Genomic DNA, 21,354 nt, shown 5'->3' with positions numbered 1-21,354 from the left:
TAAAAGAGAATAGGCGTTAATACATTTTTGTAGAGCAGTTCGATGCGGAGCTTACAGTCGCATTTATAGAACAAAAGATATTTTCTGGGAAAACATTAAATTTCAATTCATTCCGAATAATCCTCTCTTTTAATTCTTAAGTACAATATCCCAATAGCCGTTTTTCCTTTTATATTGTTTTGTATAACTAAAGCTCTTCATTATTTTAATTCATGAAGGTTTTCTGGGGCTTTTTTTTAATGTATGATTTTTTTGTGTTTAAAATGCACGTGTTGTAAATCACTTCGGATCGCAGCTTCATCTACTTTTGAAAACGTTAAAAGTATGATCGTGTAGGAATTCAGTAAAAGACAGGTACAGGGAAAATTGTTTTATTACGACGATTGAAAAGAAAAAACGGTTATGACATTCATAGTTTATTAAAATGCTATTAAAATATAACAAAAAATGCTATTCTGTCTACGACGACCGGTTACAGATGGCGGTGAAACTAGTAGTAAAGTACAAGTAATATCCATAAATTCATTAATTTTAAATTAAGCTCTATTTCAAATAAGCTTCTGATCAATAGCAAACATGCTTTCTTAGAATCTCCAGTAGTGTATATTTAAGTTAAGCAAAGGTAAATAAAAACTATATCGATTGAATTTCAGAGAAACTGAGAACTTACTACGAACATATGTGAGAACGTTTTCGTAACGTTATTGAAAAAATGTATTAAAATAACGAAAACGTTCTCGCAACTGTCACTCAAATGTTGTGATACACCCTCTGTGCGTAAGTCTACAATTTTCAATCGTAATTCGCATAATGTAACAACAATAAAATAACATTTAATATTGTCTTAAACAACATTAATATTTACATATAAAATATTTTGTAAATATGTACAGTGATTATATCAAGCAGTATTGATTAATAAAACAGTAAACATCAGGACACGGAATGTCGTTATGGGATGCCCATACATACTGAAAGTCGTGTTGAATAACTTTTATCTCTGTCAGGCAACATTGAAAGGGATCTTTCACCTATTTACAACTTAATGTAAAATGATGTAGACATAATTTAAGAATTTTAAACAAATGTACGTTACATTATTTTATTTATAAGTACTTTTGGAAAACTAATAGCAGTCTTAATATAATTAACAATGGGCAACATATTTTGGCAAGATGATTAAGAAATGATTTGGTTGGAAGTAAATAAACAAAACAATATTCCTAATTCCATTTATAAGTAACTAATCTACCTACCTAAAGTAAGAACATTTATAACGTAAAATATATTAGTAACAAGTGAAATAATATTTCTTTGAGCAAATATTTTTAGTATTAAGACATACTTAATCTGATTTTTGTTACATTTTCTTACATAAAATTCTAACACGTCTATCTTTGTCTGACATTTACACTACATATTTACAATACTATTTAGCAGTTACTAATAATAAACATATTCATAATTATAAATTAATCTCTCCATTGGGGATTTTCGGTTTTGTATTGTTGGGGAGTTGGAACAAAGGTATAGGTCATTTCAAACTTTTTGCAGGCTTGAAATCAGTTTCTCGCTCCAGCGTCCCGCATCGTTTATTCAAAACAGGTACGAATTTTCGAGGGTCCAGAATGTTAAAACCTGGATAGCTATGTTTAAGCTATTTTTCCTTAGTAACATTTATTAATATTAAAGTTGTCAATAGACTTTTTGTTTTATAAAAAGAAAATACCCATTTATTTTATACATTTTTCTAAAATTAAATACTAACAGTTCAACTGCACAAAACTGGGCACCACTCGTAATCAACCCTGTTTTAAATCTTCACTAGGCAATTCCAAAATTTTATATAAAACTGTACATACGCTAAACATATTGGGTTCCTCGTTTTTATACAAAATTTACACGTTCGTTTTAATTTCATGCTAGCGTGAATAATTAATGATTAATTTGACCTTCGCTTCTTTATAACGTCTGTGTTTTATTAATTTTTTTATTACATTACAATCAACTAGCGATCCACCTATATTTCACCTGGGTGGCAAAGAATATAAGTTTTACATCTTGTTACCTTTCGCATTGATGTTAAATATAGTCCTCATTACTCACTGATAATCATGTTTTCTAAGGGCAAAACATTTTTTAATGGTTCAGTAGTTTTGGAGTCAATACAAATAAAGAAATAAATATTTTCTCGTTATCATAGCACAGATTTTTTAACACCAAGTAAATTAGAAAATTCCATGTGAAATTTCTTTGTTGTTTCATGGAAAAGTCAAATTTAGTTTATTACCATGTTTGTGTATCTTTTTAAAATATCAGTTTGTTATTAAATGATTTTTACAGATAGATCCTGAATATCTTTCAGTTCTAATTGTGTGAACGGTACTGTTTCATTAGTTTTTAAATGACCATGACAGTTCGGACAATAATGTTTGTCTAATTCATTAGTCGTTTTTTCTGGTGATTCGAAGCTTTTTTTCTTCGACGATCTGTTTCCGTTAGATTTATCTGAAAATGGACAAGAAGTTTAGATTCCTGTGATTATTAACAATACTTCATTTACTTTAATGTTTCATTACTCGGAAAATACTTATGAGCTAGTAAAATAATTCAAATTCGGTCGAATAGTTATAATTATCAGGGTTTTAATTGCATGCAAAAACTATCCGTGAAACTAATAGATACTGACAAAAACTATTCGAATTACTCAAAACTTGTTCTTGCATTTCTGTTTTGTTTTATGCAAATTATAGTTGAAAATGACCCTTTAGTGCATTTTTTACACAATTAATATTTTGAGAACTTCTTTATTGGTAGACGATAAAGATTTGTTCATCAGAAGATAAATGGCATGAATGGTCTATGAATGACTTGACGAAATTCAATGCAAAATAATAGAACATTACATTATATATATAAATAAATAGTTTAATTTTGTACATCATATAGGAATTAACATATGCTTGCTAACTAACTTAATTGGAAAACTTTAATGAGCTCACGATGACATAGTAAAAACTAAAATTAAAAAGGTACAATTTTGATGCGGGCGCACGCCTTTAAAAAATCGCTCAACTGTTGTCGAAGCGAATGTCGATTGTTTCGGGGCCAATTCAACTGTACAACTGTATAAATCGAGTAGCGTGCGCACCTTCATATAAGCTCAAAGGATTCAAAGCGAGATAAAACAGTTGTGCGATACTTTAGTTTCAGGTGTGCGCACGCTCTTACAAATATCTAAGAACGTTGGTATTGTTCGAAATATTCCTTTCATATGAAATAAGGGCATACAAGTTCTGTTCAGAATCCTGTTTGAATTTGATTTGTTCTGTTTGACCTATATCATGATGAATGAATTGTTTCGCAAAGTGCTTTTGTTTATTCAATGAGATATCGAATGTTAAAATACAAGACTGTAAAGTTTCACGTATTCTAAAGAACAATATAAATTGTATATATGTTAAAGACTGCTTTTAAATCGTAATATAAAAGTATATACATAGTTGTATTGGTGGGTAAATCGTTAGCGTTTTATGTACTGGTGTTAAACAAGAACCCTTTTTCTTCCCACCCTTTTTCATAAGAATAGGATGAGAAAGGAACGTGGATTTGACAGTGGAGGAGACGCATAGGAAGGGGTAATATCCTCTTTATGTGCGTCTCCTCCTCCGTCGATTAAGGGTAGGCAACGCATCCGCTATTGCGAATCTCTGTGGGCAGCGGTCGCTTCGCCATTTTGGTGGATTCAGGTGGCCGCTTGCTCGTTTGTCAACTCATGATAAGAAAAATGTTATTCTTTCAATATCTGGGCAATATTGTCCTGGTAAGTTTTATTTCTCGTATAGAATATTGTATTAGTATATAAGTACGTAGGATTAAGGAAATATTACGTAATTACAGACAGTAAAGATTGCCTCATTATGCTCAATATTCGATATAAGACGGCCATCGATTTGATCATAATTAATAACAGAAAAAAGAGATCAAGGAAAATGTGTGGAGGAGCAATCTATCGTTATAAAGTATCATCAGCTTAGAATTATACTCGTATTATCAGGGTATATAATAACGTGCTTACCAGATTGTTTAGTGCCGTTAGAAAGTGTTCTTTGCGAGAGAGGCATCGCCGTGTAAAAATCTCTTTTATTACCAGAAAGGTCTTTACCGCCACAGCACCAATGCGCCATTGAGTTCTGAAATTGTTTGAGTTTAATATTACTAAGTTGAAAAGATGGATAGGAATTAGAAAGATATCCCATTATTGCGGACTTTTAGTCTTCAATACAAGGGTATTGGACAACCAAATGCTTTTTGATTTTAAGGGTTTTAGATAATAGAAATACTGAACTTGAAATATGATAAATATATACTTTAAGTGTTGGTTGGACTGTGTAAGTCATAGACAGAATAAAAAGCAATAAAAGAGAGAGTTTTACCTTAAACGCGTCCCTGAATTTGTTAGACATAATATGATAAAAGATCGGATTAATGCAAGTAGACATGTAATATAACACTCCAGAGATGTATGTGACTGTGGAGTAGATGGCGAGGAGTATCGGCGACTTGGGACGATGGTCTTCCCGCGTGCCGTAGATGGCGACCAGCCTCTGCGCGTGAAAAGGCGCCCAGCACACGAAGAACGCGACCACTACTGCAACTGTTTAAAGAAATAAATAAAACTTGTAATCTACAATTACGAAATATACACTACAACAGACTAGAACTGAATGCACTGCTCTTCAGCCTGTACTATAAACCTTATACATATGTCAGAATAACTTATTAAGGTGAATATTAAAGAATTCTATATACACTATCAAAAAATTTAACGTAATAATTTGACGCTAAATTGAGATCTTGCCAAAAACGCGGTAGTAAAATAATATTTTTTAGTCTTAACAATTAATAATATCATTAGAGCAGTGATTGCTTTTAATAATTGTGAACTAAAATGGACATAAGCTTTTATGTTTTGTTTATATATTCAAGTATTAAAAAAAACGTTAATCTGTTCACGGCCGAAGGGTATTACGATTTTGCATGATCATGCTACGTCTTGTTTCATATTACTTAACATGATGGGTAAGTAGGTCGTAATCTGATAGTCAATAGAAGTCGGTGCAAATGGAATACAATGAACCGTGCGTTTACACTGCCGTATACATGTTTTGAAATCTGTACCGCTGCTGTACTGTTAAATGGTAATATAATTAAATATTGCATAAGATAAAAATTTAAAATGGTTAACTATCTATCCATAAAAGCAGGTTACGTAATTTTATATCAATGATTAATTATGATTGTCTTAAATCGATTACAAAACCTATCCCAAGCTACACCCTTTTTCGGTACGGACCGTATGGGTTCTCCACATTCAGTGGCAAACATATAGTTTAAATTTCGCGGGACGGGTTAATGAGGGTAACCGGGCGCATTTTTATTTTCCTACACTAGTGGGTAGTTTTGAATCCCACTCGAGTAAGGCCGTGCGCGGGGCCTGCGAAGAGGTGTGTTGGAGGAAAAGTCGTTTGCAAGTAGCCAAGCAGGTCGGTCGATTAAAAAGTGCGAATTTAAAGGTTACCGGACGTGGTATCTTTCAAAAATTGCTATAGAACGGGGTCGCTTGGTATTTCGGTTTCTCGTTTATAACAATAACGGTGCATACGAGTGAATCTGCCGGAACCATCGCTGGCGCTTATAAACAAACTGAACTAAACTTGACTCGATTTACACCGACAGAGACCAAGCACCTGCAGGCGAGGAGACGAAATCGAGCAGGTGAGTACCTATATCATTTGCCTTGTATACAATATTATGCCCTTAGGTGCAGGTCTAAGAATAGTTAGTCCCGCGGAACCCGATTCCATATCTTAGTTAATTCTTTAATAGATTAATTACCTAGACTGTTTTTAATTGAACAAGTACTAAGATAAACCATTTAAAATGTTTGTTTTTATTTAATCATTTGTATTACAAAAGTACAATTTAAAAATGAAAACATACATCGTAACCTCGATTCCTTGAGTTTACAAAAACGTTGTTACTTAGAGTTTTTTTTACTCTAGTTAAAAATTCGTAAAAAAAGCATCCTCATTGCCACTATGTGATTACACTTCGAGCTCTAAAATTAAACATGTTAGTTCAATTCATGTATAAGTTAACTTGTTTTTGTTAGAGTTTTTACTTATGGTGTTAGATTATGCAACAAACACCTTTAAAACATAAGGTGAATATAAACAAGGAAATAAAAAAATGAATTCCTTACTTACAATACATTTAATTGTGTTATATTGAAACGATAACTTTTATTGCAATAATTATTTTCTAATGATTACACTCATAAAAAACCTAGTGGCTTTTAAACAAAGTATTTATAGACTTGCTTCATCTTTATTTAAGTGTATAATTTATCCAGCCATATTGTTAATTTAGCCTTAGCTAACTTTTAATACTATTAATTAAGCAAAAATTTACGTGACAGGGTATCAACTTACGACTGTTTTATCAAATCAAATATAAGTTGTAAGAGGAAACTATGCGGGTTTATTTGTGTGGGTCTAATTTTATTTAACTTAAAGCAACTGTGTTCCTTTGATCTAAATTAGGTTGCGCTGAAAATGAACACTTCTAATACTCGCTGTGAATTTAGCTTATTAATAAAATAGCTTTCGGCCGCGACTTCATCAGCGTAGAATTAACAAAGTAATATATAAATTTCTACGTGCATGAGCAACCTTCCTGAAAAATCCGGGCAAAATCAGTTCAGCTGTTCGGGAGGTTACCCGGTACAATGGTCTCGCGAGCACACAACCGATATTTAAAAAAAATTAAAATAGATTTTTGTTATTTTAAGAAGACAATTCGTACCGCACTGTAGAATTGGCGATACGTTTATTGGCATAAACGTGACATCTTTAACTGACAGATGTCAATGTCATTACACGTATCGGATTATGGCGCGATCCTGGTATGAAGTGTTTTTCTGAGTTTTTTACGATAGTATCAATTAACTAAACACATATACGTACATTTTATTAAATATATAGTTATAACTTACCTAACATTTTAATAACTCTTTTCGTTGATTGGTGGTTTTTCTGTCGTACTTTGTCTATCGAGGCCATATGTCTCACTAAATTCGGATGTTGATGTTTATTCCTGTCGACTTGGGACCGTTTCAATCGCAGTCCTATTAAAGCATAGAGAGCTGTGATAGCTATCATTGGAGCGAAGAAGAAAAAGAATGTCGAAATTTCAAACGAATGCGGAATTATTACACGTGTTTGAAGACACATGATCACTCCCTGGTGATTCCGTAGACCAAATTGTAGAGCTTGCGGTAACGCTAGTATGAAAGAAGCTATCCATAATAGTATCACATGTTTTATAGCCCGCGATAGCTTCGACATTTTGTGGGATACAAACGGGTGACATATTGCCAAGTATCTTTCAGTTGTGAACAGTGTTATTGTTAAAACACTCGCATTAGTCGAAGTTTCGGCGGCCAACCCTCGAATGACACAGAATGATTGGCCAAATATATACGGCCATTTCGACCATATTGAATATACCTCTTGGGGCATACCACTCACTAGTAAAAGGAGATCAGATATCGCTAGACTAAATAAGTAATAATTTGTTGCAGTACGTAAACTCTTATTACGGACTATGACTATACAAGTGAAAATATTTCCTATTAACCCTGTTACAAATATCATTGCATAGATAATTGTTATTGGTAGTACAATGTATAAGGAATCGCGTTGAGGTCCGAACACACGAGTGGGGTCTACGGACCCAATGAATGAATTATTGACAGTAGCATTTGAGGCGTTTTGACTCATAGTGTTTGAATATAGTAAGTATTTATTCTTCTTCTTAAAGTGTTCATATCACAATCATCGCGAGGGTTTCCATGTTTTTTCTCAATATATCTGTAAAAAGAAAAAATATACATTAAATCATACCAAACTGTGTAATTATAAATGTAATTATTTTTGTCTTTGATCATATTGCATATTTTAGTAGTAGTCTTTGAGCTAGAATGAGATTTAATACAGATATAATATATTTACGTAAATTATTCGTGGTCAAATGAAATGTTGTCACTGTAAATATAGCTCACATTCGTAGGTATAGGATTACTTCGGATGAATTTTAGAGGTGACAGTGACATGTTACATACAGTTAGACCAGGCGCACATTTGACTAGACTATCGCACAATTGTTGTGCGATTGTCGATTGTTTCGGATCCAATTCAACTATTCAGTTGCACAACTAAAAATCGATTACTGTATACACCTCCATATACCATAAGCTCATAGAAATCAAAACGCGACTGAACAGTTGTATGATAGATGCGCTCTTACTATAACTTTGTAGGCATTGTTTATAAGCATTCGGTTGCGCCTACATTCGGTATTTTTGACCGACTTCCCAAAAGAAGGAGGTACACAATTCGTCTGTATATCTTTTTTTTTTAACCGGATATCGCAAACGTTATGAATTGGGAACTAGAACCATTAGATTCGACATCGCATCTCCCAATAATGCTGCAAATACCAAACGCATTTTCGTCGTTCTTATCATTCTTATTAAAAAACAGATATTTTGTTTAATGGCAACATTGTTACCGAACACTATATAGTCGTAACACTAATGCCACGAATTTTGTGTAATAGGGCTTGTTTTAAAAGTAAATACGAGCGATTGATTGAATTTTCACTTCAATGGATGCTTTGATCACGTTTATTAGGTGTAGCTAAGCAAATACTAAACAGACACAAAGTTATTAATATAAACACTGGGTAGCAGACATAGCGAATAAATTGGATATCTATACTATTATAATAAAGCGTAAACACTCACTTCTTTTTTGCATAAGATGTCAGCAATTACAGCATGTTTTTGATTATTTCTTTTTTTTTCTTTTTAATAAAAAGCCCTACACTTACGTTACGCTTTAGGCTATATAATTTCACGCCATTAAACTTCAGGGGTAAAATTTTAGATAAAAGCCCTAATGTGGGAAAGAGACTTTTAGTTTGCTGCCAACATCAAGGAAGCAAGGTTGCCATGGTTTGTCATCGTCATGTCATTTTGTCATTTGCAATTGATAATTTGACACATGTAAACCAAAAAATAAAATTTTCATACTTTTATGCGGATGAAGTCGCTCGAGAACAGCTATAATATGGGACAAGTTATTACTTATTTATGTTTTTAAAAAATACACACCCTGATTTAAAATAAATATTAAATGTATTATTTGAATAAGTAAGGTAAAAAAAACTTTATAAAGTTATATATTTTTTATTTTGAATTCTCAGTAATAAAAACGGACAATGAACAGCGATGTAACGAACTTTTTTTCTCATATCAATCTTATAAGTTTATTGTAATTAAATAAGATGCATGATTTTGCAGATTTTATAAATATTGCTGGCCTAATGTAAAACGACCCCACGCTGTCCTATTCAGTGACAGTCTGTAAAACTTTTTTGGCACTTTATATTAGCATCTTATAAATAGTTTCGACTCTACGTAATATTTTATAAATAGAATTAAACAAAAAAATCTTCGTTAACAAATATAATGTTACTGCGATTTTTTGTATAGAAATGAATTCGTAGGACAAGACTTGGTGGCATTTGAACGTGTTAACAAACAAGGATATCTGGTCCGATGAGGGAGGAACTACATTGACATAGAAAATGACATAAAAGAAAAAGTCAGAAGCAGTACAAAAATTACCCTTTTTAACCTATTTTTTTAATTTATGACCACCGGGTCAGATATCCTTGTTGGTCTATAGTCATATCATAAAGAAATGTGAATAGTTTGACAGTAGGTTTTAAGTCAAGTGTGTGAAGGTTTTATAACAGCTATAAAATGACGCGGCCACGAGCGCTGGGCGGTACTCCGATGGCAGCGGTTCACGTTCACGATTCTATCGTTAAAGTTAAATAAAAAGAAGGTTATTGAATCTTTATCACTTATTAATAGACAAATAAAATATCCGATGTCCAATTGACATTGTTTTAACAATTACATTTGATTGCTGTATCTTATTTTGATCTGAGTTCAGCCTGTTTTATTTATGCTAGGTTTTAAAACGCATTTCATGAAATCATCGAACCAAAAATACTAACGAATGGTTAAAAGAAGCTGGAAAACCGACCATAAATTAATTCGATTACGTGATTTGTTACATGGTTGGCATGTCTCGAGGTTATCCTTAAGGTGCAAGCACTAAAGTGTTTAATAGTTCCGTTATTAAGTAAGTAATTTGATAGATGTATTTAACGGAAATTGAAAGATACGCGAAACTAACTTTGCCAATATCGACTGTTTTTATTAGTAGTAAATAATAGATTAGATAATAGTTTTAAACAGTATAGTATTGTATAATCTGTTTTAATTTAAATGTTTATTTCAATAATATCAGCACGCAATGTTTGAATTACAAGAACTGATATTCAAATGATTTTTGTTTTCATTCCAAAACTAAAAGGACAAAAAAATTTACTTCGATTCTTCTTCTTCTATAGCTCTACAGCTCTTTGTGGGCCTTGGCTTGGTCCAGCAACTTCTTCCATTGCCATTGTCATCATAATATTATGTGATTTTGTTTGACATCCTTTCACATATTTTCCTGGTACATAAACAAGAAAACCAGTTACCAATCGGCTACGAAAAAAAAAACAAATGTGTTCGAAGCTTTGTTGAGCTTAAGCGCGCTACACACCTTCAGTTTGTTTTTGCACAATTTTAACTGTATTTCCGATTGTTCAGTTAAAATTGAAGGAGCATAGCGAGCTTTAGTTAATGTATTTATACGCAGTGTTAGATTATAAACAATGATACTATTGAATTAATTATAAGCGTGTAAATTATTATCCAAACAAATACTCCAAGGAGTGTTTAATACATTTTCATTTGAATGGCATTTTTTTTTCTTCAAGCGATTGGATGAACAGGTCATTGACCTCGTTGAACTCGTAGAACCATAGTAAAGCATTGTTACAATAGATAATAAGCTCAAAATAATATACAGACAAGTACGCCTCGTTAGCAGAAGCAATTTCTTTGTATGTTGCTATGTAATTATGAATTAAATCATCCTTATTTCGAGGAGGCTTGATCACATTTGTAAACATTATTCCGAACTTGTTTTGAGGAGTTACCGGGATATACTATTGTGATATGTATTAAATACGCAGGTATCTATGTTGTTTTTCTCAAAAAGTAAAAGATATGACAATTTTGTATACAACTAGGTTTTACATGTAATGTAACACAATATTGTAGGGGACCGAGATTAGGCAGTTTTATATATGTACTCGTATGTATTTTATATTTAGTTATTAATCATATTAAAGGACAGTTCTAGTAGTTGATTTAGTGATAGCGATAAGAGTAATATTAACGAAATCCGTTTAGATAATGTTTATACGTTGTGTATTAAATTGTAATCATACTTAATATTATAAAAAAGTTTAGATCGTTGGATGGATGTTTGTTAGAGCTTGTAGCCTAAACGGCTAAACGGATTTTGATGAACTTTTGCTTTAGATGTAGAGGATACTCTGGAAGAACACATAGGCTACTCACTTTTTTTAATTCCACGAGGGCGGACTCACGGGCGACAGCTAGTAGAAATTAAGTTTCTGCAGTTACATACATTAAATTTCTCATTGAAGCGTATTTGATTACTGGCCATCACACATCACATTGACATTATCTAGGGTCCAAATATGGTCTCCTTTGTAGGAAGTTTTGATAGAGATATTTACGTGTATATACACACATTACATTTTTATAAACACGGCTGAAGTTTTTATTCATGAGAATCTCGTAATATAAACTGGCAGGTAATAGTGTTGGCACTCACATGGGTATTATTCTTCCATTTGAAAAATTACATTAGAATAATGATCTGTTATTGTAGCAGAGTCTTTTAGTCCGGTATAAGACTAAGCAGACATCCTGAAATGTTTATGTAAATTAAGAACCTATTTGAGGATAATAACCGTATAAGGAATCTTCGTATGCATGAAAATTAATTTGTTTATTCCGAAATGCAATTATTTTGGGACAAACGTAAGTAATTGAGCTATTCTCAGTACTAATTTGTTGCGTATGTTTTTATCGGCCTTTTCAAATTTTTCATGGAAAAGACTTCACGAAAAAATTAAGAAATTTCTAAGGTTTAACATGTCTATGGTTTGCAAGAAAATAAAACTGTAAAATATTTCCTTATGTTGCTTAAGTCAATGTGAATAAACCCCTCGTCGTATGCCAATTATTATTGCCTAATTAGATTTTTACTTTTAATTAAAAAAAATGTTTTTTTTTTGTGGGGTTACAAGTAAAAAATATTACCTATGACTTACTGTTGTATACACATGTTATTACATAATAAATAAAACCAGACATTCATTTTAAATCAGAAGTACAGGACATAATTTGAAGTTATGTTATTTACGCATGCTTTTAATATCCTATCTTTGTTACATTTTTGTAATAGGCGTTGAGAAAAATGTGATTGTTCTTAGTTCTTTAATAGCTCATTTCTTAATTTTTTCGTAGACTTGTAAAATGCGTATAAGATAATTTAACATTAGACGTATCTTTGTACAAGAACAGTTTAGTATCGTCGAAACACACTTAATTACGCCACGATCACAGACTTTGTCTTTCGACAACATTCGTTTTATGGACAATAAAACTTAACAGCTTGTAGAAAAGTGTATTATGTTAGCGGACAATTCTTTGCGGCTTCAAATACTAATTTGATTTATTTAAAGAGTAATTGGATGCTTAGGATCAACGTGAATGTAGAGATTAAGATGTTTGTTCGATTGCATTTGGTGTTACAATTGGAGCTGGCGCACACCTCTGACTAAAGTATCGCACAACTGTTGTGCGATTGTGGATTGTTTAGCAGCCAATTCAACTGTTTGGTGGACTTAAAATCGAGTAGTGCTCCTCCATATAAGCTGAAAGCAATCAAGCGACTAGTAGTTGTGCCATAGTTTAGCCATAATAAGAGGCGTAACTCGTAAAAAAAAATCCGTCATAGGTGTTCGTTTTGTGTCGCTTTTACACAATAGTTTTCCATGGTCCCTAATAATATATATATATTCTTACGAAACATCATAAGCGAAACTGCTGAAGCACATTTTCCTGATCTAAATTTTTCCAATCGAAGTATAAAATCTTCTCAGAAAGTGGACATTATATTGTTATGAATAATAAGTGACAACTATGAGATACGTGTATATATCGTAGAGTGTCTTGTGCTAATTACATAAAGAAAATGTAACATTATTTATATGTCGGTTAACCCACAAGCTTTAAGCTAAGTCAAAATAATTAGATTAGGGGAGAATTGATGAATTGTTGGAGTCAATTTTATTTTTATTTTTGGTAGTTTTCTTTGAATGGTTCAAAGGGTCAGGCTATTGTATTTAAATTACCTACACTTACATGACACCACAAAAAATTCAAGGTTGAAATTGTTCAAAGACTAATGTTTTGACCCCTGTAAGCATAAGTAAAATCCTTTGCTAGTAATCGTATAATATCTGTACGATATTTTCTTAATACAGAAATATTGTAAACAAGGGGCATACTCCACCTTGTATTCCATTTTTAAATATTAAAAAGTACGTACAACCAATACGAATTGTCCCTTTCATCTTTTCAAGGAAACACTGTCTCAATAGGCTTTCCTAGAAAGGATTCCGCCAAACTTAATTACGACAGTATAGTTAAAAGGAAGAATGGGACGTTATTTTACTATTTATGTATACTTAGTCCTGATTGTAACTGGCAGAAATCGCAATAATATTAAAATACGAATATAGTATATTTTTATCGGAAGACATATAAAAAGTCACTTAAGTCGGTTTACAATAATTTATATTTGTTTATGTCGAATGCATATTAAGAGCAGGCGCAGCAGCCTCGGGATTTTCCTTTTACAAGGTATTTTAATTGCAAACGCAAGGTGAGATATTTAAATATTGTTAATAAATTGTGATGTACATTGAATAACATCGCATAAGATTCATCCATTATACTACAAGTATGCCTTTAAGTTTACAGAAGAGAAGTTTTACAGTGGTAGAGCCCGCTTTAACATGTTCGTACGGATGGGCCGGCTCGCCCCATGTAATACCACGACCTCACAGAAGACAGGCGTGAAGTGGAAGCAATTTCGCGTTTCGTCTGATGTGTGTGATGCTGGAGGCCTAATTTTAGTCCCTTTCCATATTTTTCTTAAGAGGAAAGGATGGGAAGGAAAAGTGGATTTGACGGTGGAGGAGACGCATAGGAAGGGAAATCCTCTTTATGCCCGTCTTCTCCTACGTCAATTAAGGATAGACACAGATGTTTATGGGCAGCGGTCGCTTTTCATTTCGGTGGATTCAGGTGGCCGCTAGCTCGTTTGCCATCTAATATTATGTATAAAAAAGGAGGTGGACAATTGACGGAGACCTACAATTAATTGTTTGTAGCTGATATTGTTTGTTAATTCAATTGTTTTATTAGGTTTAATCAATAAAACTGTTGTGTTTTCGTCATTCCATATATCAAATTAAGAATCTTGAAGTTCCTAAACCTCGGATGTGAAGTAAACAATGTTATAAAACGGAATCAATGACCTTTGTATTGTGCAAAGAATTAATTTATTTTAAAATGTTAAATCGAAAAGTGCAGCAGGAAATTAAACGAAATTCGCTGACTCGTTAAGATAAAATTTTCGCATGTTTTCATTTAAAATTAGCATCCGTAAACTTGTAATGAAGTTATATTTTTAAAATAATGGGATTAATAATTATGCGAATTAATGCGATTCTCTTGATTTAATTCGTTTACTACTGACTTGATCAACTGGCATAGGCTTAGAGTTTATGCGAGAATTACTCGTTAAGGAAATATTAGTTAGTACATATATGGAGTATTTAAATACGAGGTAAGATTTTTTTAGAACACTTAGATGAAATGTCTTGTAAGCAATCTTGATGACTCATATTTTGTCTATATGAAAATAGGTACTTATATAACACTGTAGAAAAATTCAAATTTTTGTTTTCTTTTCAAAGTAACTCGCCTGTCTGCCATTTGGCTCGACGATTGTGTTTTTTTTTGCACAAATCTAAACAGCCGTCAATCAAAACCATTTACCCGTTTTATTTGCTAATATTTCTAATGAGATTCAACAATTTTGCTTCCACTTTCAGATAGAAAAAGTTTTCATGTAAGGCACTTAAAACGGTTTTATAACCTACTAGCTTATGCACGCGACTTCAATTGCGCGGATTTAAAAATAAATGTTCCTCCATACTAAGATCTACATCTGTGCCGAAATTTATTTGACATTCGTCAAGCCATTTTTTAGTTAGAGTAACAAACCTAAATCCATGCAACTTTCCAAACATTCGGACTTATAATCTATATCTATACTTATGTATCTATACTAATATTATAAAGAGGATAGATTTGTATTTTTGTATGTATTGAAATAACTCAAAAACTACTTGGCGGATTTTAAAAATTCATTCACCATTAGAAAGGAAATTTATCTGTGAGTAACATAGGCTATATTTTATTATTACTAATGGTGAGGAAACATTAATAAATAGCGTGTTTCTGGACCCCGATGTTAAAAATCACTATATTTTAACTTTTCTCGGCTTACGCTGCCTAAACCGTTAGTATTAATATAAATTTCTAACAAACGCTTTTCTAACAAAAACTAACAAGTTAAACATTTTGATAAGTGTACTCCGATTGAAATATTTCTTCGCACATTTAATTCCGAAACCAAAAAGAGAAAACGGACGATTCAACTCTGGTGATACATGTTAGAATACTTATATTCATGATCGAAATTACAAACGTTTTCTTAGCGTTTTTAAAATATTGAATACGAATCAAAATATGAGACAATGTTTGCTTACTACTTACGAATCCAACTTGAATTTATATTTTGATTTGCAGTTATTACGTAATACATTAGTTTAAGAGCTTCGACGAAGACGTTAAAATCTTTTTTATAAAATTACATGATATTTTTAAAAAAGTTAGAAAATGTTAGAATGGTAAGCTTATTTATCAGTGAACATTTAATAAATAAGGTAGAACATCTCGTATATAGCATACTAGCTTTTGCCCGCGACTCCGTTCGCGTGAAATTCAAAAATAATAAAAAAAAGGAAAAATATAGCCTATGTTACTCACAGATAAATTACCTTTCTAACGGTGAAAGAAATTTTGAGCCTATTCATTATAATCAAACAAAGTTTCCTCTTTAGTATAAATAAAAAAGGAATGGAAATAAACAAACAACAAACAGATTATGTTTCAAGTTCTATTTGATTTGAATACACTACAAAAATCTAAAATAACGATTTCATCTACATTTTTGTTACTGGAATCCTAGTTACAGTTTAAAATGACTATATTTTCAAGTCTTGTGTTATTTAACTTCAACCACATTTAAGGGTGAAGATGGGTTTTACACATAACCAAATTGTAAACATATCTACGTGTACGGATGTACTTTAGGCGGCTCTAGAATAATTCATTTACAAGTATAAAGTATCCGTTTTGATCGGTTCATTAAAAAAAAGCTATTGTATGCTTAGACTTGAAGTCAATCACCTTTATAAATGATTTTTTGTCGATATTACATACAGACATTTCAATTTTATTCATTGTATATAATAGTCTCTTATTGATGATACGTAGGTATTGATGTTTAGTAATTCAGTAACCCCATCTGATATTACTGCTCGTGTTAAAGTTAGTGGTAAATCAATAAAAAAGTGTTCTGTTAAAAGTAATTTATACAACTCCAATAATAACATTAAAGAAATTTGGTTGCTCTTATCTTACTAATATTATAAATGCGAAAGTTTAGATGGATGGGATAGATGTTTGTTAGAGTTTGTAGTTTAAAACGGATCTCGGTGAAATTTAGCATAGATTTAGAGGATAGTCTGGAAGAACACATAGGCTACTGACTTTTGTTTTTTATTCCACGCGGACGGAGTCGCGGGAGAAAGCTAGTAGACTCATAAATTCACCATGTTTCTTCATCAGATTGGCCAATTGCTAAGGGCACGGTCGAATTATACATATGTACCCTATCCTACTTATTAAAACACTTCAGAAGAGCCATTTATTTTCAGTAAAAGAGTAAATAAACACAAACGTGATGTCATTAAAAAACATGTATTTTACACACCACATTGTACGTAGTTTTTATTGCAATAACAGTGCAAAATTTACTTAAATAATTAAAAATAATGCATGAATATACATAAATATGAAAATTACTTTAGGAAGATTTTGTTTAAAATTTCCCACAAAGAACACAAGATGGTTTTTTTTATTTTTCATGGATGATAAGATGTTATAAATAAATGTTAATACCAATATTTTCACGAAATACATTTATTTTTCACAAGCTGTTGCCCGTGACTTCGTCCACGCAATATTAAAATAAAAAAACTACCCTATAACATGCCCGTCTATGTCAGCTATCCTACAGTGAAAGTTCGGTCAAAATCGGCCCAGTCGTTTCGGAGATTATCCGGAACGAAAACATTTTACGGACAGACAATAAAAAATTAAATGCGATTTTCGTTATCAGCAACGCAAATACATCTTCCCGAAATCTCGAATCTTTCCTTTTGTATTACAAACAGACACTACAATTTTATTACATGTATAGATTAGGGATATTGAATTTCCCAGTATATCAATATAACTTTTATTTGTATTTTCACGAAGAACTCAACTGATAAGTAAAGTTTTGTGTTCATTGTGTTTATTGTATGGCACAATGTTTTAAGCTGCTATAACCAAAATTAATTTACTTTACCGTATATCTAAAGATAATGTATGTTTATATTGCTTTTATAACTTTTAAGTATAGTAAAACTTTACATAGTGGAAATAAACAACATAGGATAGTACCATATAAAATCTATACTTCTATACTAATATAACAAAGCGTAAATACACACTTCTGTGTTGCCTAAGTTGTCAGCAATTACAGCATATTTATGAATAATTCTTCTTTTAATGATAAGCCCTACACTTACGTCATGCTTTAGGCTACACATTTCCACCCCATTAAACTTAGGGGTATATTTTGGAGAAAAACCCAAATGTGGGAAAGAGACCATAAGTTGCTACCAACATCAAGGAAGTAAGGTTGCCATGGTTTGTCATCATGTCATGTCATTTTGTCATTTGCAATTGATAATTTGACACATGTAAACAATGAAGGTTTTCATAATTTTATGTGCGGATGAAGTCGCACGGGAACAGCTAGTAATATATAATTACCGAATTCATACTGTAGAAATATTATAAACGGACCGCTATCATGTACGATAGAAGAATTCAAACACATCTTATATTTTTAATATGCGTTATTTTTAAAATGTCCATAAAATCCAACCTTGCTTTTTATAAATATGAGTAAAATTCTCATGACTTGGAGGTGATGAACAATTTTTTTAAGTATTTAATGCAAATTAATTTATTACATTACTTTTTGTTATAGCTCGAAATGCATACAAACTTTAAAGTTTTTATGCTGAGTAAATACACGAAAATTATATTGATGTTTAAACGAATGAATTAACGTGAAATACAGTTAAAATAAAGAAGAGCAGTCTATACCAATATTATAAAGAGGAAAGATTTGTATTTTTGTATTTATTAAAATTACTCAAAAACTAAAAAATTCTTTCACCAATAAATGGCTACGTTATCTTTGAGCAACATAGACCATATTTCTTAAAACTTCCGGAACAACAGCTAGGTTTGAATAAAAAGAAAGAAATCATCATCTCCCCTATTTTATCCTACTCCTGTAGGGTCGGCGTATCGGGTTTTCTTCCTCCAAATAACTCTATCATACGTCATCTCAGTCATCACTCCCTTCTTGATCATGTCACCTTTCACGCAATCCATCCATCTCTTTCTAGGTCTACCTCTACCGGTGTAAATGATCTTTTTCGGTTTTAAATTATCTACAAATTAAAAATAAATGGTTGAACAATAATTGTGTTTATTAAATCATAACTACTGTAGTTTATAGATGAAATGGAACAAACTATTTCTCTTTATAGTAGATTATTGCTGGTGCTTCAGTAGGGAATTGAGTGTTCTGATTTGTTCTGATCTAGGTTATTGCCAATTGCCATTATTTTTGCCAATTTCCTGTTTTGTTACACACAAAATGCCAAAAGTTACAAACATAAAAATCAGTGTCAGCATAATTTGTATTTATGCATAAGTAGAATGAAAAATTAATACTTGTTACCTAAATAATTGATTAAATTCATGACTTCGAATATTCATTTGAAAAAACTTTATATACTTGTAAAAAAATAATCCAACACAAAAAAAGTGAAATACATAGTTTCTAATTACAGCATTAAACATAAATTTACGATTTTACAATAAATGGTTAGTGTTTTTTGTTGGTAAACATTAAATTATTGTTTATTTTAATTGAAACTTACCTAATAATAGAAGAGTATTTTTATTAACACGTTATATTTCAAAACATCAATAAATAAATGTTCAACACTAACACTAAAACAGTTACGAATATTGTTCCGAAAGTCGCAACTAACGTGCGATTCTGACGAACTCTGTTAGGCAACTATGTAGCGGCTTTGAGGATTTTGCGATCGCATGTCCCATTGCGAATCTACGGGCTCTCGAACTAGAAAAGGAATTTAATCAAATTATACTAATGTTAAAAACGCGACAATTTAGAAAGGGTGCTGGATAAATTTCGATGAAATTTGGCTTAGATGTAGCTGATAGTCTGTAAGAACAGGCTACATACATTGGTTTTTTAATTCCACGCCGATGGAGTTGCGGGCAAAAGCTAGTATCTTACTAATTAAGCATTTGACTTCAAATTAATACTTACTTAAACAAAAAAAATTGAGTTAAAGGGTTACTTAATATAAGGGTTTCACGATTAAATATTTTAAAGTTTTTTTTTTTAATAATCTTCTACTAGGCTGAGAAAGAGCAAACAAACCTACTTGTAATTTCAGCCATTCTTTCTCATAATGTTAGAGCGCACACACCTTTGACTGAACTATCGCACAACTGTTTAGTTGCACTTTGTTTCCTCTGAGCTTACATGGAGGTTACACTCGATTTTTAATGGTGCAACTAAACAGTTGAATTGGCTGCAAAACAATCGACAATCGCACAGCAGATAGTTTAGTCAAAGGGGAGCGCCTGTCCTTAGTATTGAGAACGACGTTGATTAAAAGATGCAGCCGTCTATTAATTAGGGAATATTGGATATCACATTTTCATTACGAGGATTTGGAACAGAAACAAAAGCATTGCATCTTGAGATAATTGTAGTTAATTTCCTTTTTGGGTGAAATAATAGAGGAAATTAAAAATAAATGTTTATTTGAATTAACATATCTTACAAATTATAACAGCAAAACAACATTTATGAAATTAATTATCACTATGTACAGCTAATAATATTAAAAAATAATGAATTCTAAGAATACTGAATCAATTCTAACACGAATATTGAAAAACCCTCAATAGGTTTAGAGACATTTTTATTATTGTTCTATATATTGTTATGTTGTGTTGTGTTGTGTGTGTGTATGGGTGTGTGTGTGTGTGTGTGTAATAAAATAATAAATAAATTGAAATAATACTTAAATGAAAACAGTAGTTAAAACTCTAATAATGAATGGAGCAGATAGGTAATCTTACTAATGTTATAAATGCGATAGTTTACATAGATGGGCGTTTGTTAGAGTTTACCGCCTAGACGATTGAACGGATCTGAAAACTTTGATGCAGAGCATAATGTGGAAGAACCCATAAGCTATTTGTTTTTTTTTTTTATTTCCCGCGGACGTAGACGAGGGGGTAAGCGTTAGCTTCCCTTTTTAATTTGTAATTAACAATGACTTTGAGCAAATTAATTTAAATTTACTAGTTATAAATGATCAACGTGTACTGTTCAAAACTGTGAATCTGAGTATATGTTTGTAAAACTACTCAACAAAAATATTTCTAAAACAATGTAACAATCATAGATTTTGTTCCAAAAAATGTGCGTACATTAGTGTTCTCATTAAATAAGGAATATTTTTTACAATAATGTAGTACAAAAGTATGATTTTAATGATAATAATTTTAATCGCTATTAATGTGTTTGTATGTTATTTTCCATTCTAAAAATGTTAATATTAAGTATATATAAGTCGTCTAACAGTATTTTTGTATGACATAACGTCTTATTAAAATCTGTTTATAACCTA

The 21,354-nt window shown here is 31.7% G+C and overlaps 1 protein-coding gene across 1 annotated transcript; it reads right to left on the bottom strand.

Moving 5' to 3' along the window:
- Positions 1-441: 441 nt before the first annotated feature.
- On the bottom strand, positions 442-19,682 carry LOC106106791 (neuromedin-U receptor 2-like). The gene is made up of 5 exons (XM_013287449.1): positions 19,558-19,682; positions 7,058-7,934; positions 4,437-4,657; positions 4,079-4,193; positions 442-2,508 (listed from the first exon to the last, which is right to left on the bottom strand). Exons 2-5 carry the CDS (start codon positions 7,842-7,844, stop codon positions 2,327-2,329), a joined length of 1,305 nt encoding a protein of 434 aa, XP_013142903.1. The 5' UTR covers positions 7,845-7,934; positions 19,558-19,682; the 3' UTR covers positions 442-2,326.
- Positions 19,683-21,354: the final 1,672 nt, after the last annotated feature.

Source organism: Papilio polytes, unplaced genomic scaffold, assembly GCF_000836215.1.
Source record: "Papilio polytes unplaced genomic scaffold, Ppol_1.0 DF822178.1, whole genome shotgun sequence".
Classification (NCBI taxonomy): Eukaryota; Metazoa; Arthropoda; class Insecta; order Lepidoptera; family Papilionidae; genus Papilio; species Papilio polytes.
The sequence above is the reverse complement of the archived record's forward strand: the minus strand, read 5'-3'. Positions and strand labels throughout refer to the sequence as shown.

Coding starts and splice junctions, on each gene's coding strand:
- LOC106106791 (XM_013287449.1), bottom strand. CDS start 7,844: ATGAGTCAAAACGCCTCAAATGCTACTGTCAATAATTCATTCATTGGG. Junction 4,658..7,057: donor AAGAGTTATTAAAATGTTAG/GTAAGTTATAAC, acceptor TTCTTTAAACAG/TTGCAGTAGTGGTCGCGTTC. Junction 4,194..4,436: donor AATTCAGGGACGCGTTTAAG/GTAAAACTCTCT, acceptor AAACAATTTCAG/AACTCAATGGCGCATTGGTG.